The sequence below is a fragment of the Alnus glutinosa genome, chromosome 12, assembly GCF_958979055.1.
Source record: "Alnus glutinosa chromosome 12, dhAlnGlut1.1, whole genome shotgun sequence".
In the NCBI taxonomy this organism is placed as follows: domain Eukaryota; kingdom Viridiplantae; phylum Streptophyta; class Magnoliopsida; order Fagales; family Betulaceae; genus Alnus; species Alnus glutinosa.
In genome coordinates this window covers 22,684,729-22,703,185 of record NC_084897.1, presented here as the reverse complement: position 1 = coordinate 22,703,185, position 18,457 = coordinate 22,684,729, and the positions used below count along the sequence as shown (strand labels likewise).

Sequence of the window (18,457 nt, the reverse complement as noted above, 5' to 3'; positions counted from 1 at the left end):
TGGACCAATAAAGCTACCCCGGTGGTCGAAGAAGAAAACCGGCGCCCCTTGAATGGGTATTGCCGGGGGTTGCTGGCAGTCTGGAGGGTGAGCTACAGAGGTGCGCTTCGAGGAAAAACAATGATACCAAAAAATGGACTTGATAGCTTTTGAACCCAGCTCTCGGTCTGCACTGCTGCATCCTGAATGCATAAACATGTGCACATGCACTTGCATGTAACATGCAGACTTGGGTGCACTACGTGCCGAAATCCTGACTCGGCTGAAACCCACAGCTACGCGCCGACACCGACTTTGCTGGTGAACGGAACCGAGACCGAGCCCCTTGCACTGAGGGGATCCTGATGATAGCAGTATGAACCCTGCCTCACAGGGAGTGATTGAGTTGAGATTTTTGAGAGCTGAGAGGTGAGGAGTTGACGTAGGACCCTTTCTTTTCATAGTTCCATATGCCTCTTGCACCCCATACCTATTCATACGCTGGGTCACCAAACTGAGTCCAGGTAATGACGGTTTTGAAGACCCACTGGAGTTCCCGATCAGCTTTGCCCGCTTGTAGCCTCTATTTGCCGAGAACCTCGATGGTTTTGCGTGAACGCCCCATGCAAACCGCTCGGGATCCACTAGAGCCCACTGTGTGAGTTCTGGTTGTTCGGTACTCTCATTACGTCATGTTCGCCCTAGCCTTATAACCAAAGAAGACCGACCCAGTCTCAGTAATAACTTTCTGAAAATCAGGAATCCCCGGTGAGCTTTGTTCCCAAAATTCGCCAATTGATCGGTGATTCATTAGCCTGTCGAACGACTACTGAGCGGGATGTAGAAAGCATGAATCACCTCGCACTCTCCTCTCACGAGTTCCTTGAGGTCTAGCAGGGTCCAGCTGATCAGATCATTGTGCTTGGACATGGAGAATAGTGCTAGTGCATGGCTAGGCACTGTTTCTTTTAGGACGGCCCTGCTTTCAAAAACCGAACTGCGCGAGTCACAAGCTGGAGACAGAGGTCAAGACAAAGTCGGCAAAAAAGAACGCCTTCTGGGTAGAAGATTTCTTTCATATAACATATATATAGTGATCACAGTGGGTCTCCTGCAAAAGCTTCATATATAAGAGGAGCCCGTGAAAATAAACCCATCACTCTCTTTACTCAGTTTGAAACACAAACAGAGGGAGTCAAGCACCCACTGCGCTCGTAATATCCAAGAGAGTCTCCGCTCTCTTTGTCAAGAGGTCATCATCTACGGAGATTACCGAAAAGCGCAGGTGTAAGAATAAGATTTCATAATAGGAAAAACTCATCTCGCATGCTGAGCTCATCTTGATTACTCGTAGAGGTGAGGACGAGAGGTGTCTACATGCACCTCAAGCTGACTTATCCACGGTAGAAGAGATGAGGTGATGTGTGAAACCCCACTACCCCAGTCAAGTTATTCCACCAATGTAGCAAAAACTCGTTATCTTTAATCTTTATGGACAAAGAGAACCCGCACAGGAGGTCTCTGATGAAGACGAACACGAACCTGATGTCTGCGAACATCAACTCAGTGCCACAAAAAGTGATTATCCTGGATCTGCATTGAGTGAATCCAGATCCGCGCCAGTCCTTCTCTGTCGGCGAGAAGTGTGCTCTGCCAGTCACCACTCTAGATTTCCTTTTGTTGTTCCTTTTTTTTTTTTTACAAGAACGATCAAATCGTTCCCACAGACGGCGCCAAACTGTTGATGCTCTTTTTTGGCTTGATGACATGGCAGCTTTTGGTTCATCTCTCCGCCTATAACCTGAAACAAAACAAATGCCCGCCGGGGGTTGGCCGGCGGAACCTCCTCTGACGCCCAAGTCAGTTGAAAGAGTGAGTGAGAGAGTGAGAAAGAGTGTTGCTCATATATCTTAGATCCATCCCTCTTAGATGATAGGCATATATATAGACTCCTTTTTACTGTTGATGCATAGCAAAAGTCTTGTTATTGTACAGTGTGAACAGTGACCAATAAAGTGTGAAGATATTAGGCATGGTGCTACCTGCTGATTTCTGACCTGATTTGACAAGTACTAAGATCCTAATAAATGCTAAGGATCCTGGTGAGTCTCGACCAACCATATGTTCCCGAGACCTTGGTCACTCCCGACCAAGCATATATTCCCGCGACCTTGGTCACTCTCGACCAACCATATGTTCCCGAGACCTTGGTCACTCCCGACCAAGCATATGTTTTCGAGACCTTGGTCATTTCCGACCAAGCAAATAATCCGAGTAGTTATTCCCGACAGACCACATAATCCCGACCAAACGTACCTTCCCGAGTGGGGAATAATAATTCCCCAACATTTATGTCGGATTATTTTGGAGTAACGTATATAGCGAGTTTTACTTCAATTACCAAGAACAAAAAAGAAAAAGAAAAAGAAAAAGAAAAAAAGAACAAAAGAACAAAAGAACAAAAAAAAGAATAAAGAAAGAAAGAAAGAAGTAATACTCGTATTAATTTCTACGAAATTCTTTTCTTCCAACTCCTGAATTTCAACCTGCCACTTATTGCCCTAAATTCGTATAAAGCAAGTGAGAACATCAATCTCAAAAAGTTGCAATCTGCCAAATACACTTATTTCAGCTAAAACACAATTATATATATATATATATATATATATATATATATATATTTGACGTAAAGTGAATGCCAACTTGTTGGTTGGCAATATATTCGTGAGGAAGCTAATTAATTAATGATATTTTTTTTTTTTGAAAATAGTTAATGATATTTCTAAGAATGAATATATATATGTGACAAATACCGATTCTTTTTCCACTTATTTCTTTGAAGTAAATTTAATTTTACTTATTCTATGGACTCGCAATTTACATGCATGAGTGGGTTTCATTGATTATATAAGAACAAAGAAATGACTGTTTGAATTAATTAATTCATTTCACCTAAAACTATTTCGTATTTGATTTTTTTTTTTTTTTTTAATTTGAACATATATTTCTTGATTCATTTAATAGAATTTTAATATAAGAAAATGTATTTAATGAAAAGAAACTTTAATATAGTGGACAAACAGCATGCATGTGACTAGTTTTTGTCTTTTAATTTGGTACGAACTCCTTCAAGAAGCTAAGCCTTGATTACGTACTATATATCCTCATATTCCAATGATATATATATATATATATAATTGGAGTCATAAAGTAATGAGTTTTGCTTTTTTCGTCTACTGCATGCATGGGCATGTTACAAAGTTTAGCCCATAATTGGAGAGAATTTGTTGCAGAGTAGCCAACCCTTTCTCCAACCCAACAAGCTAGCTAGCTAGAGAGCCACAAATATGGGTTTCTTCCCTCTACACAAAAACATTATTTGATTTTAAATATTATTTCTCTATTTTCATCCGGAAGGGAAAGAGATCAGGGATGGTGCATGATAGAGGGACGGTGAGAAACAATTTGCCATTCATTGTGGCACAATGGTGGAATAAGTGGCTGATGCATATTTTATTAGGTTTAGAGCATTCCCAGCAGGTGATGTAAAACTCACTCTTAGTTAGAATAGGTCACAAAACCCTTAAAATGTTGCTCCATTAGATTCTCTAAAGCAACTCCAAAATAGATTTAGGTTTTACTTGTGGCGTTGTACTGTTCACAAATGTATGAATATTTTATGCTTAAAATTCTACCCGTCTCTCTCTCATTCTCTGATTCTCTTCTTTCTCCTTTTTTCTTTTTTTCCTTTTCCTTTCCCTACCTACGCCGACCTCTACATCTCCATCATCTTCGTTGAAGCAACTTTTGCTGGATCCATCAAACGGAGGGTAGCATGAAAATTGGGATTTATAAAAGAATTTACTTAGCTCCATAGCCAACTGGTTCCGCCGGCATCCCGTATGGCCGGAAATTTTCCTTGACGCCCCAATTTGGCGACATCGGGTCCGAATAGTACCTGTAGGAGCTCGTATCCACCGTCCGATGGTGGCGACCGTATGACCTAGCAAGGGCATGGCCTTCAATTCCCAAATGGACGTTTGAGTACGAACTCATGGAGGGTAGGGGTCTGTGGAAACCATGGGAAGTTTCTGGTATTTCGGTGGAAACCATGAGCCGCCGACAGAGAAGATTCACCGTGGGTTGATTTTAATTTTGATTTTGATTTTGATTTCCGGTGGGTTGATTTTGATTTTGATTTCCGGTGGGTTTGATTTTGATTTTGATTTTCGGTGGGTTGATTTTGATTTTCCGGTGGGTTGATATTGATTTTGATCCGGTGGGTTGATTATGGTGCGGTGAATTATGGTTGAGGTGAAGGACTTCAGGATCGTGGAACAGTGCTTAAAAAGCCATTTTCTGGTGGGTTTGTGTTGAAGAGTGGGAATGAGGTTTTAACAAAAATAATAAAAAAAAATATTAAAAATGATTATTTTAATAAAATAGATATAAATTTAGATAATCTGTTGGAGAGTAGTTTTAAAGGTGGTTAGCTATACTAGCCAAAAGTGGGTTTTGATTATGTAGAATATATTGAAATTTAGATGATCTGCTGAGAGTGGTCTTAGAGAGAAGTTTGAGAGTATTAGTAAAGTTGCTAGCGGGCAACCATCCAAATGGTCAGAGAAAACGCGCATCCGGACCCCGCCAATGTTCGAACAGTTCAACAGACAAATTACAAAGAGCTCGTGTTTTTAGTAAAGTTCGGACAGCCGAGCGGACTTTATATGTTATACTGTAACTCTAAATTATTATTGAATATAGTCACATTCTTGTAGATATAAATATATTCTCGAATCACGTAAATTTGTGTCTTTTTTTTTATATTAATTATCATTGTTTTGCACAGTAATATTAAACAGTAAAAGGTACGATGAGTTGTAACAGGCAAGTTAAAGGAAAGGAGGGGGACCCAGGAGAGAGGGTGGGGGAAGGGGGTGTGGGACCCAGATATTGTTGAAGGTGATCATAATTGCAAAAAGGAATTTGGATCCTTGAAGGCTCCTCTGAATGGAACCAAGGCTGGCAGACAAAACTGAAAGCTCCTTTATGTGGTGGTGGCATTCACTTGTTCCCACGCAAAACCCCAGGTGTTGCACGATATCAATCCTCAACGGTTTCTCTCTTTTCTATGCAAGATTCTATTCATTCATTTCCACCTCCCTCCCTCCCTCCCTCTATATATCTATGGCTTCCCCCCATTTCTCTTTCTCTAAAACACACCTTCTTTGATATCATCCATCTCTCTCTCTCTCTCTCTCTCTCTCTCTCTCTCTCTCTCTAAGAAGGTGTTAGCTAGCTAGCTAGCTAGGCTTCAGAGAAGATCAATATTCTAAAGAAAGAAAGAAAGAAAGAGAATATTACATATGGCCTCCGGCGGTGGTGATCTGATGCCTTTCTTGGTGAATGTTCTTCTGCAAGTGTGCTACGCAGGGATGAACATCATATCAATGCTTGCCATGCAATCCGGCATGCACCCGCTTGTCCTCGTCGCTTACCGGCAGATCTTCGCGACCGTCGCAATCGCTCCCTTTGCTTATTTCATGGAGTGGTAAAAAAACTCTCTCAACTTTTGTTCCGGTTTTCTTGCATGCATGGATTTGCTTTACTCACGTTTTGCTTGTTTTGTTGCTTTCGAGTTGGCGAGTTTTGGACTTTTCTTCCTTAAACTAGAATTTCTCTTTCTCAATCGTTTCTTATATTTCTTGGAATTAAAAGTAACATGATATATATATATATATATATATATATATATATATATATATATATATATATATATATACTTGCATGAGTTTAGTTCCATGAGGATGGAGCTTTTCTTGAATTTTTCTTTGTTTATTTTTGGACAGAAAACTAATTCCGTATTAAAAGGAAATAAAAAATAGAGGAAAAAAAAAACTTTCAAAATAATAATAATAAAAAAAAATTAAAATAAGAGCAAAAAAGAGGCCATGCAATGCATTCTCGCCTCGTAACCCTAATGTCATTTGTTTGGGAAAGCCCTTCATAATTAATGTGACGGCCTGTGATCGAGGTGCATTCGTAAAAAAAATTTATAAATTCTCTTTTTTTAACGATTTTATTTTATTTTTCATTAAAAATAAATTAAATTTAAACCGTTAAGAAATCCGGCCGTACTGATGTGCCTTGAGTGCCGGCCTGCCACATCAAGGCATGGAGGGATCGATGGATATTCTCTCCTGTCTTTGCAGAATATAATTAAATTTATGATTAATATGTTTCACCTAATTAATTAATTAAGTTCTCCAATATTTTTGTTACATGCACGAGGTCTTATGTGTGTGTATATATATATATATATATATATATGGTCCCCCAACTGCTATTTACGGTATTTACCAATAAAAATATTGCTTGCTAGAGTATTACAACGTCAATTATAAATTGATGTGGCAGTCTATAATTGGTTAAATAATTAAAAGTGTATGATTTACTTCATTTTTTTCTTAATTATCAATAATGGACTATCACATCAATTTATAAATAACTTTGTAGTGAAATTTATAGTATTCCTACGACCACTTTTAAGTTTGTTGTTTTTTGTTGGCTAAATCAAGCTAGAAAAGTCGGTGTTGGTCTTATTTCATCGGACTGTTGTATATGGCAGTGCCCATCAACCCTTATTTAAAAAAAAAAAAAAAAAATGAGCAGATGAGTGAGTAATGCCACATCAACCCAATTAGATATGGGCATATGTACATAGTAAGTAACATTACTCACACTAAATAATACAAAACCAAGTAATCTTATGATTTTAGGAAATTTAACTTTAGTATAATATGTTAACTACTTATGATCTTTCTGCAGGAGAACGAGACCCAGGATAACACTACCTATTTTGTTGGAGATATTAGTGTGTTCCCTTACAGGGTAAGTACTATTTGTTCAATCTTTTGCATCGATAATTGATAAAATTCACAATTCTATTTAGCTTTGAGCTGAAAATGCAGGGCAACAGGAAACCAGCTGGCATACTTTGTTGGGTTAAAAAACTCAACCCCAACGATTGGATGCGCATTAACTAATACACTTCCAGCATTCACTTTCATCCTCGCTGTTATTTTCAGGTATATATATATATAGTTTATTCTTCTGTTTATTCAGGAAATAATGCAAATTCATGATTAATTAGCTAAATGGTTTGTTTGGTAGGCAAGAAACTGTGGGGATAAAGACGAAGGCAGGGCAAGCAAAGGTAATGGGGACAATTGTATGTGTAGGAGGAGCCCTTTTACTGTCATTCTACCATGGCCACACAATTGATATAAAGGAATCCAGCATTCATTGGACGTATGCAGAGAATATGGAAAAGAAAAGTTCCATCTCTACCGACCAAGGGAACGCCATCTTGGGCCCCGTTTTCCTCATTTTTAGTTCTCTCTCTTGGGCACTATGGTTCATACTTCAAGTAAGTATTCAGACAGATTTTGATTCGGTTGGACTATTGGATCATAATTCTCCATAGACATACTTATTCAGATCTTGGTAATTCGTGTTTCATGTCGATACATGAGTGTAAGACAATATAGTTCAGCTATATATATATAACCTGACCCATTTACTAGTTGTTTTATAATGGCAGGCAAGAATGAACGAGAGGTTTCCAGCTCCTTACACAAGCACCACATTGATGTGCTTCATGGCCAGCATTGAGTGTGGGATCATTGCCTTGATTCCCAAACATGACATTTCCGCATGGTCATTGAGCGATCCAATAAGGCTTCTTGCATCCCTCTACGCAGTATATATGCTTTTCACTTAACTTTGTCAAGAACAATTGGCAGAATTGTGTTTTTCCCTTTTCTTTTCTGGATTATTAACTTAGAAATCATAATGTTGATTTCAGGGATGTGTTTGTTCAGCAATAGCATTTGTTCTCATTTCCTGGGCTATCCAGATAAAAGGTCCTCTCTATGTCTCAGTGTTCAGCCCCTTGTTGCTTGTGATCGTGGCTATTTCTAGTTGGGCCCTGCTGGGTGAGAAACTATATGTTGGAACGTACGTATAATATTACAATTTACTTGCTCACTTCTTCTTCTTCTTCTTCTTCTTTCTTCTAAAAAACATGCATTTTTATTTGTTACTAAATTTATTTGATCAATTATTCAGTGCTCTAGGGTCTCTTCTAATTGTGATGGGGCTCTATGCTGTTCTGTGGGGGAAGAACAAGGAGATGAGACTGAGGATTGCTTTTAAAAATTCAGAATCAAGAAAGGTAGATGATGACGGGATGGTTGAGAAGGAGGACTTGGAAGTGCAGTTGAATGCAAAATCAAATGCCAATTATCGCGTTGCAACTATAGATCAGGAGAAACAACAAGAGAAGTAATCCAATTCAATCAAATGTCAAAGTTTAATATAAGTTTCAATAAAAATCTTCCTTGCAGTCTCCAAACTGTCAAAGTTTTCACAAATAGTACTAGTACTCATGATCCTCTACTGCATCACCTGTAAGAATTTAGAAAGAATGAATACAAAAGAGTTTGAAGGATTTTTCCGTTAGGGGTGGAAATGCACGAGGACAAGGAGAATGAAATTGTCAGAGAAAAATTGTATGAATAACTTTTAAACCCATTCCATATTTATTATAGAATGCAATATTGCAACTCCTCGCCAAGTTTCTCTTCTCATAACTTCCTTGGAATAATGTTTTCGCTTAATTTCCGTGAAGATGATGATTTGGTGCGGTGTGGGGATGACCACATTTGTTATGGGGTGATCATCGTCCCCCGGCCCACTTGATAACATTATAACATTAGATGATAAACTTAGTCGAGCATAATTTTTGAGCCAGCCTTCTCCCTCTTCCAAGTGTCTCAAAATCGGAATAATTCCCCGACACTCTTAAAACCTGGAAGAGGAGTTTTTCCATTAGGTTTGGTGAGAGAGTTTGATTTTGAAAAAAAGCTAAGTTTTCGATATTGATGAAGATCGAGATGATTTTTTTTTTTTTTCCCCAATAATCCTCTTCAAATTGGTACACTACCAAAAAAAAAATCACATTTTTTTGACCCTTTTTTTCTAGATAGTTTTGAAAACCGTATAAAATTATAGTTTTACAGTCAGTTTAAAACCATCTCTAAATTTATAGACGGTTTTATTGAAATCATCTGTATATTTTAATTTCCAGACGATTTTATTGTAACCGTCTGCAACTTTTTTTTTGTTCCTTTCTCTTATGTTTTCTTTTTAAAACAAAACCATCAATTCACTTTTTAAAACAAAACCCCATCTCTCTCGGTCTCTCTTAGAGCTCTCTCTCTCTCTCACGATCGTTCTTCTTCCTCTCTCCGGCCGGCAATTGAAGATGAGCGACAGGATATGGACGGCCGGCGGGAACGGGACAACGGGAACTCGTGACTGTACGTAGAGAGTTGGTTTTCGGCCGGATTTGTGGCCGGAATACAGAGAGATCCGGCTGGAATACGTGGATTTCCGGACAGTTCTCTCTTCCTCTCTCTTTCTCTCCCCCCTCCGCCCTCCTCGTCACCACTCTCTTCCAAACCACCGAACGGATCTTTGTTTGTTTTTTGGGTTTGGATTGTGATTAGGGTCATGGCTGCACTGTGGGTACCATTCGACGACATCTATTGTGGCGCCGGCGCTTCCGAGCTTTCCTTATGTGATGGCCTTTCAAGGGTTGGTTTTCGGTTGGATCCAGCCGGATCTATGGCAACTCTGGTAGAATGTAGAAGCTTTGACCGTTGGACAAAAAATAATAATAATTATAATTAAAAAAAATTAAAAATTAAAAAAAAAAATAACAAATTCTGGACAGTTTTGCCCAGACTATCCATAATTGCTTCTGGACGGTTTGGGCAAAACCGTTTGCAATTGCAGACGATTTGGCCCAAACTGTCCATAACCCGGATTAGCTATACATTTTTCTGGACGGTTTGAAACCGTTCAGAAAAAATCGTCAGGGCCTTTTTCTAGACGGTTTTTTTCAATTTCTGGACGGTTTCAAATCGTCCAGAATTCTTGAAATTTTTGTAGTGGTACCTTCTTTTTAATGTCTCCATGTGTCCCGGTGTATTTTAGGCTACCTACAATGACCATTAAAGGCTTGTCTTCCGGTTTAGCAATCGTTTGATGGGAGATTGTAGAAAGCCACCGATAATGCCAAACTCAACATGATAGTCTTGTATAGTTCCTACAAGATTATTTTTACTCTCTTTGTTTTTCTTTGTCTTCCATAACTAGGCTTTGGTACTACTATAAGAAATTAAGAAATAATGACTGCAAACGAGTTAGAAGGATTTTTCCGTTATAATGGAAATTCAAGAGGACAAAGACAAACGAAATTGATCGACAGAGAAAAAATTGTGTGAATAACTTTTTCATTCATTCCATATTTATAGAATGCAGTGCAACTGATCTTCACCAAGAATTTTCTCTTTTCATAACCTCCATAAAAATTATCACATTTCATAGAGATATGGATTGAGATGATTTGATGTGGAAATTGTTAAGGAGATTTACACCTTGCGTAGTGCCTCGCATAAATTAAATACCAATAAAAATACAAATTTAAAATAAACAAGAATTAACCCAATTATTGTAACCCAAATTCTTCACAACATGTATTTTATATATATATATATATATATATATATATATATATATATATATATATATATATATATATATATATATATATATATATATATATATATATTTGTGTGTGTGTGTGTGTACTTCCCAAAACTTCAAACGTTCAATTTTCCCTCACGAACGTTTGATGGTTGCCCTAAGCTGACATAGGCCCCTATCCTTATCCTCTTAGAGAACGTTCAAATGCTCTTGATGAACGTTCAGCGTGTTGTTTCCACGAACATTCGAGGTACGTCACGAACATTCGATCATGTTTGAAGAATAAAATCCTACTCATCTAATCTTATCTACTCTCCTTCCCCTATAATGCAGCCTCCCCCTACGTCTTTCATGAACCAATTCCTTTCCATGCAATCCATGTATTCACCCCATTTCTTGAGAGAGATAATTTCTAGAGAAAGGAGTGTTGGGATTATTTTGCCTCATTGAGGTAAGTTGCTTAAGTCTTAAGCTCGTTTTCGTATCCTTATGATTTAATATGTTCTTAGCATGCCATGATGGGTTTAGAAATTGTTTCTTTTTAAAAGAAATTGATTTTTAAAGAAGTTTTAAAATTACCCTTAGATTTTCTCATGTTGTTATGTGTTAACATGTTGTTGTTAGGCTATTTAGAATCACAGTTTAAAGTTTATTACATTTTGTGTGGTAGAAAGTTCATTTTTCATGCATTTTGGTACCATTTAACATTCTACAATTTCGAAACAAACGTTGATACCCGTAGAACGAATGATCGATACTCTAGGCCGAACATTCAAAGGTGCCTAGAATCATTGAATTAGTTTTTAAATTATAGTTTAAGCAATTGGGTATTTAGGTTAGATTTTTAAGTGGTTATTTAATTACTATGTTAGGGCATGTTTCACAGAAGTGGGAATCCAAGATGCCCGAACTTGTGGATGAGCGGATGAGATAAGTAATAGTTACAAAAATGGCCCCATTTTATCATGCGATATGTTAGCGGACTGAACATACCTTATTTCCTTTAAATGATATGTTATAAGCATGTTGAATTTCTATAATATTCTTACAATTATTTCGAGACAAGTATTACTTATTTTTTGAATATATGAACTATATTATTTGCATCGTATGACATGGTACATTGACACATGATATAGAACGGCCATGTGCTTACTATATGAGCTTAACCGCATGGTTACAAAGGTTGCTTTGATGTTATGATGGACCTTGTATCAAATGGTTGTTATGGTGATCGGTATACCATTTACGAATGGAGGTCACAGTTATGGCTTTGTTAGTTACGTGACTATGTCATATACCTTTTTCTTTTCTTTTCTTTTTTTTCTTTTCTTTTTTTTTCTTAAAAAGAGAACATATTGGGGGTGGCCCACCACCCCCTTGACCAAATGGGGTGATTGGGCCTGTAACGCCCCGATTATTTTTTTTTCAAAGTTGAGACATTATTGCTACTACCTTATAACACAACGGAATATCTTGAATAATTATCCAATAAAAATATACGAGATCTTCAATTGCATAATGAAAGTTATTACCAAAATTAAATCTTACTGTAGAACAAAATAATATGCCACATGCATCATAAAATACAACTACCAAGACTGCCTTATCCCAAGTCATCATTACATAAGCTAAAGGTTCCTAAGATCCCCAATGGAAGACATTTTAGCTAGTATACAAGTTTGCCTCAACTTCTTAATCTGGAACAACAATTTGCGTAATTGTAAGGTTACCACAATTACATAGTGTATGATTGAATTTACGGTTTCAGCAAGTATAAAAATTAATACTGACCTTATATTATGAGTTGAGTTTGCTTTTAAAGTGCATCTATACTCATGATTATAATAATAGGTATAATAGATCTTATAAAAAGAAGTGTTTGTCTTGTAAAAGCACAGTTGAACAAGTTATTTGAATTGAGTCCAGCCAATCACTACCCAGTTCGGCTCCGCTCGAATACAATCCGATTGACCGCTACGACATTTGCCAAGAAGGAACAACATGATATAGGGCCATAATTAATAGTTTTGATTTTAATGTTTAACCCTAAAAACGAAAACCGTTAAAAATAAAAATAAAAATAAAAATGCTGATGTGGCAAGATCAAAGTATCACTGGGACCCACAATTTTAGCATCACGGTTCACCTGTGGCTGTAAACAATAACCTTCTCAAAGACTCCGTGCCAAACCCTAGCGGACGTGATAGTGTGATACCAATGTTTGCCGAAAGAGTCGAAAGACATAGACGCCGTTAAAACGACCGTTATCTCCCACCCCTATATAAAAGCTTCACAACCCCAACCATACTATTCGTCACCATTTTCCTCACAGGGCAGCTTCCCAGATCTGCCCAACTCCACCTCCTGTCATAACCATGTGAGCATCTATATATATATTTATGTATGTGTATGCCAGATCTGGGTTTGGGTTGAGATGTGAATCTGTTTCCGTTTGGTTTGTGAAATTTCTGGTTGAGTAGTTGTTCTTCATTTGAATGTGTTATGGGATTTTTTTGACGTTTTAGACGACAGATTTGATGTGCTTTACAGATACCCATTTGGATTTGTGCTTTGTACGACATGTTTTTTTGTTTTGTTTTGGTTCTGAAAACTCGCAGATCTGTTTTGTCTAGGATCCTTTTGATTTGATGTATAGAAACCCATTTCGATGTTGTTTTACCTGGAATGCTCCCGTCATGTAGAAAATGCATAAAAACGAAATCAGTGCCTGTCTGTCATTGAAAATGTCAGTTTCTTAACAAAGTAATGTGATCCTGTTTTCTTTCATTTAGTTGGGTAGGTTTGTGATTTGTGTGCATAGATCTGATTCTTGGTTTACTATGTCAATGGATTCTATATTTTCTTTTTTAGATGAATCTGGTTATAAATTGCATCTCTGTGATAAAGGCGGTTCTTTTAGATCAAGCTGGTAAGGTTATCAAGATCTCGTAAAAGATATACAACAAGGTTAGAAAAACTTGATATGTCAATGTGTAAATCGTGCTAATGAAATAACCCACCCATCTCTTGCTTTGCTTCTATGCCAATGATCGTGCTCGCGAATGTCTTGTGTGCGTTATTATGAGTAACGTGATGTGTAAGCTTGCATGGGCGTATATGATTTGGTCTGACTTGGGATTTTGGGAATGCAGCTGAGATAAAAATGGGGCTGTCTTTCACCAAGCTTTTCAGCCGGCTTTTTGCCAAGAAGGAGATGCGAATTCTTATGGTGGGTCTTGATGCGGCTGGTAAGACCACTATCTTGTACAAGCTCAAGCTGGGAGAGATTGTGACCACTATTCCTACCATTGGTATGTTTTTTCTGTTTCTCATAATTGTTCAATTGTTTAGTTTTGCGACCAGTTTGTAGTTCCAGGTGATGGGATTTTACAATTTCTTTGGTTGCTTAGAATTTTGACCAATAATGCTTGTTTGCCTCTTCACTCAGGTTTCAATGTGGAGACTGTGGAATATAAGAACATCAGCTTCACTGTCTGGGATGTTGGGGGCCAGGACAAGGTTTGTGATTTTTTTAACAACCAGAACTTAAGGCTAAATTAAATAAGGAAAACAGCCTGTGGTTGATCATATAAAAAAATGGTTGTTTGTACCTAATTTCTTAAGGTGGTGATGATGATTTATTAGAAGACATTTCAGCTCCATTAATTCAGAAGTGAATGCAGATGATGGAGCCTCCAACCCTGGCCTAACGTGTATAGAATATAATTCGTATTTCTTCCAATGTGAATATTTATTTGCATTTTTATCCTGGTATATTGAATTGGCAAGAAACATATAGAAGTGCATGCCTGTGTGTATATCTGACTGTGTTTAAATAAATAAATAAATAAATAAATCAATTATATGTATATATTCCTTCTTTCAATGAGTGTGTACATATATATACTTTACATAGAAATGTCAGAGACAAAGACTTACACTCGTATATCTCTGCTAAGTAGCATTTGCATGAGCTTCTATTGATGTGGATGTTTGTGGTCTTGTACTGATTAGGTGATGCTCCATTAGCACACAACATAATCATTTACTAGCCACCTTCTTATTCTGTTTTTCCTTAGCTATGTGAGAAAAAGCTATTTACTCTGTGGCAGACATTCTACATGTATGCATGGCTGAATTATATGTTGTTGCAGTTGCTGGGGATTAGTGTGCTTGTGTATGGATGGCCTTGTGCTGATTAGATACTTGCCTGTTGGCACACAACACAAACATTTATCTACATTACTTTGAGCCACCTTGTCTTTCAGTTTTTCCTTTGGTTGTATGAGGAAAGGCTACCATGCTGTGTGATGAATTTTATCTGCATGAATTCTGTATAGTCATGGTTCATGTCTTCATGATGAATGTGCTTATTGACGGTCTTGTGCTGATTAGTTCTTCCATCAGCACATAACATAATCATAAGCTACATTTACTAATGCCACCTTGTCTTTCATTTTTTTCCTTTGCTTTATAAGGAAAGGTTATCCATGTTGTGGCATACATGATATACATGTGTATATGTTCATACATAAATGTCTTTTTTTTTATGGTGCTTTTATATATGAATGTATAGTGCATGTCATGCTTTAAAAATTGGCACACTTATGGGTGATCCATTGCTAATTAATGATTCCTTTAGCTGTTAATTTTATTCTGCTCTGAGCTTTTCCGGTAGGCTACCTTTCCTGTAACATATAAAACACAAGAACACAATGCCACCCATGCATGTGTACTGTGCATTGCATCATTTTTCCATGTGATTGTTGTTGTAAGAGCTTGCTCATGTACTTCCTTGGTGCTGAATTTCAAAATATATATAGTTATCAATTTTGACATTTTCATAATTCATGAAATAAATCCACTTTATCTATTTTTCTAGTGAATTTTTTTCCCCGTGTGCTTTCTCTTTAAAGTAATTGGGTAATGAGAAAGGCTCGAAAAGGGTGCTACCTTTTTGGCTTGTTCGAGGAAAAGCTAGTTCACCATGGCTTATGATATTGGTCTATGAGATTTTGATTTGTGCTTTCATTTCCTTCAATAATTACTTTGTAATACACCAGGTTGTTAACTTTATGGAAAGCTTTATCATGTGTTGTAGTGTAGTCATTGTTGTGTCAAGCCTTTTTCTGAGTCCAGTATTGTGTATATTCAGATTCGGCCATTGTGGAGACATTACTTCCAAAACACTCAGGGGCTTATCTTTGTGGTTGATAGCAATGATCGCGACCGTGTGGTTGAGGCCAGGGATGAGCTTCACCGGATGTTGAATGAGGTAATTAATGGCTCGTTGCTGATATCAGCTGAATAAAACCTGTAATATTTCAATTTAGTTAGGCAGGCATTGGAAAGAGGTACAATTTAGTTCTTTGAAATGGTTAATGAGTTTTTACATTACTAATCTACTAGGAGCCCGGAAATCTTCATAATGAATGAAATTGGATCATGGTTTTTGTTACCATGTTTTTGTGATACAATTAATTTTGTGCAATATTCTGATTAATTGTTTTTTTTTTTTTTAAAAAAAAAAATGCTAAATTTTCCCCTGTTCATCTTGTAGCATAAAAAAGGACTTAAAATAGTATATAACTACATTGCTGATTGTAAGCAAGTCGTACCATTTAGCTATTACAATGTGTGTTTTGAAAAGTTTCTCTTACATACTAATTTTGTTTGTTGGATTTGTAGGATGAATTGAGGGATGCTGTGCTGCTTGTATTTGCAAACAAGCAGGATCTTCCAAATGCTATGAATGCTGCTGAGATTACTGATAAGCTTGGTCTTCACTCCCTCCGCCAACGCCACTGGTATACTCTCTCTCTCTCTCCCTCCCCCTCTCTCTCTCTCTTGCCCCATCTATTGGAAATTAAGTATCTGCTGATTGGGTCCGGGTTATCGTGGGTTCTGTTGCAGGTATATCCAGAGCACGTGTGCCACTTCAGGGGAAGGCCTCTACGAGGGTCTAGACTGGCTTTCCAACAATATTGCTAACAAGGTTGGGCTCTAACACTGTTGGAACATATACCTTGTAACTTCTTTGTTGTAGTTACGGATTTGTTATTCATCGACTTATGTTTTTTAATTCTTGCAGGCTTAGGAGATCCATAAATCTTCAGCAACTTTTTGGGCTGCAATCCTGTCAAAGGGGGATGTTAGCGCTTGTTATTTGATGTTCATGCGTTTTACTATGTTACTGTTCCGAGAATATATCTGTTTGTTTAGATAATTGTTACTATATGATACAAATTTGGCATTTGGCCTTGTAGATTCTAAATAATTCATGATTCACAGTCTATACATTTTTTTATCCTTTGTGTTTCGGGCAATGTTATGGTTGTAATAACTTGTTTCCCTCTGTTTTTACTTACAAAAAAAACTTGTCTCCCTCTCAATTAAACCCCATTTTATGATTAAAGGATAATTCTCCCATTTGTGAATGCTATGGGTACCGGGCGTATATCTTCACCATTATATCTGCTCGGGAATTGTAGTACTGGTACATCAGTTTTTAGGGCTTGATTATGGGGCTGTTGATCTCATCTTTCAATGTCTGGTTACATTTCAAAAGCTTTTTTTTTTCATGGGGCGTTTGGATGGATGGCGTTAATCATTTAGGGTTTTTAGGAATCTTAAATGATTATCTCATTTGATTCTACTTAATAGAGAGAGAATTCACATTCTCAAGGAAATGTGGGTTTTGTTTTCCTTTGTAGATTTTCTTCTAGAGGAGGGAATCCATGTTTTCTTGGTCTTGAGAATGTTGACTTCCTTTTCAATGAAAAAATTTTCACATCTGATGCTAGAGGGGGTGACAACATTATATATCTACTGGTGACATTGGTTTTTGGGTGACAAACTTAACTTTTTGATGCTATTATTTGTTTTTTTATTGGATATTGTTTCTTTTTAGTTATACAAGAAAACTTGGACTATGACAATTTTGTTATGGTTATTTCTTTAATGCTACCTTTTGAGTTTGATCGTGGTCATCTATAAAATTTGTATACAAAAGCGAGTAACTACTTTATTTCACAAAAAATGGAATGAATAAGTTTTATTTTTTATAGAAGAAAAATAAAGAAAAAGAAAAACTTTATTTAGGACCTCTAATCTTTAATCACTTTTGCAATTATACTTATTTACTTTAAAAAATGTTAATTTAATATATCTATTTTTCATTTTTTTTAAATTTCATATTTCTATTAGAATTTACCGTTAAATCTTAACGGATGGGTGACAAAGGTTTTGAAATACTCATAATTTTTTTAAGAAAAAAATTATAAGGATTTAGACATTGGTAAGGATTTTAAGAAATTTGTGAAGATACTCATGCTTAAATCTTTAAAATATATATTTTTTAAAAAATAAGAGTATTTTGAAAATTTGGACAGTATTTAACGGAAAATTTTAATGGAATTGGTAAAATTGAACAAAATTAAAAGATAAATACATTAAATTGATATATATATTTAAGTTTAAGAATATAATTGCAAAATTGATGAAAGATTAATGGCGGTAAGTAAAGTATTTTCAAAAGAAAATAAATAAAATAGTATATATAGTTTATATATTGAGAGATGAAAGAAAAATTATGGTTTATATTTAGTTTTTCTTCCCCATCGTTTTTTTTGTTTAATTTTTAAATTATTTTGTATCAAACAAACTTATGATATATCAAACAAACAAGATACAGCTTTCTTAAGAATTTAAGAATAATCATATGATCTATCTTAAGAATGGTAGTATGGGTCCAAGAAGTTTTTTGACCCATTCCAAATAGGAGGATTGATTGAGGCTTTTTAAGTGTTTGAATAATGAGAAATGTTATATACTACACTCATATTTTTAAACAAGGATTGAT

At 36.4% G+C, this 18,457-nt stretch overlaps 2 protein-coding genes across 2 annotated transcripts; both read left to right on the top strand.

Annotated features, from left to right (window-relative positions):
• The first annotated feature begins 5,246 nt into the window (after positions 1-5,246).
• LOC133852396 (WAT1-related protein At1g09380) lies at positions 5,247-8,573 on the top strand. Its single transcript, XM_062289148.1, has 7 exons — positions 5,247-5,530; positions 6,808-6,870; positions 6,951-7,067; positions 7,153-7,408; positions 7,583-7,741; positions 7,847-7,998; positions 8,110-8,573. Exons 1-7 carry the CDS (start codon positions 5,346-5,348, stop codon positions 8,327-8,329), a joined length of 1,152 nt encoding a protein of 383 aa, XP_062145132.1. The 5' UTR covers positions 5,247-5,345; the 3' UTR covers positions 8,330-8,573.
• A 4,241-nt stretch (positions 8,574-12,814) lies between these two features.
• On the top strand, positions 12,815-16,903 carry LOC133851751 (ADP-ribosylation factor). Its single transcript, XM_062288314.1, has 7 exons — positions 12,815-12,973; positions 13,749-13,907; positions 14,045-14,115; positions 15,752-15,871; positions 16,285-16,403; positions 16,510-16,591; positions 16,688-16,903. The coding sequence occupies exons 2-7, from the start codon at positions 13,760-13,762 to the stop codon at positions 16,691-16,693; spliced, it is 546 nt and encodes a 181-aa protein (XP_062144298.1). The 5' UTR covers positions 12,815-12,973; positions 13,749-13,759; the 3' UTR covers positions 16,694-16,903.
• Positions 16,904-18,457: the final 1,554 nt, after the last annotated feature.

Coding starts and splice junctions, on each gene's coding strand:
- LOC133852396 (XM_062289148.1), top strand. CDS start 5,346: ATGGCCTCCGGCGGTGGTGATCTGATGCCTTTCTTGGTGAATGTTCTT. Junction 6,871..6,950: donor TTAGTGTGTTCCCTTACAGG/GTAAGTACTATT, acceptor CTGAAAATGCAG/GGCAACAGGAAACCAGCTGG. Junction 7,999..8,109: donor GAGAAACTATATGTTGGAAC/GTACGTATAATA, acceptor TCAATTATTCAG/TGCTCTAGGGTCTCTTCTAA.
- LOC133851751 (XM_062288314.1), top strand. CDS start 13,760: ATGGGGCTGTCTTTCACCAAGCTTTTCAGCCGGCTTTTTGCCAAGAAG. Junction 13,908..14,044: donor GACCACTATTCCTACCATTG/GTATGTTTTTTC, acceptor CTCTTCACTCAG/GTTTCAATGTGGAGACTGTG. Junction 15,872..16,284: donor TTCACCGGATGTTGAATGAG/GTAATTAATGGC, acceptor TTGGATTTGTAG/GATGAATTGAGGGATGCTGT.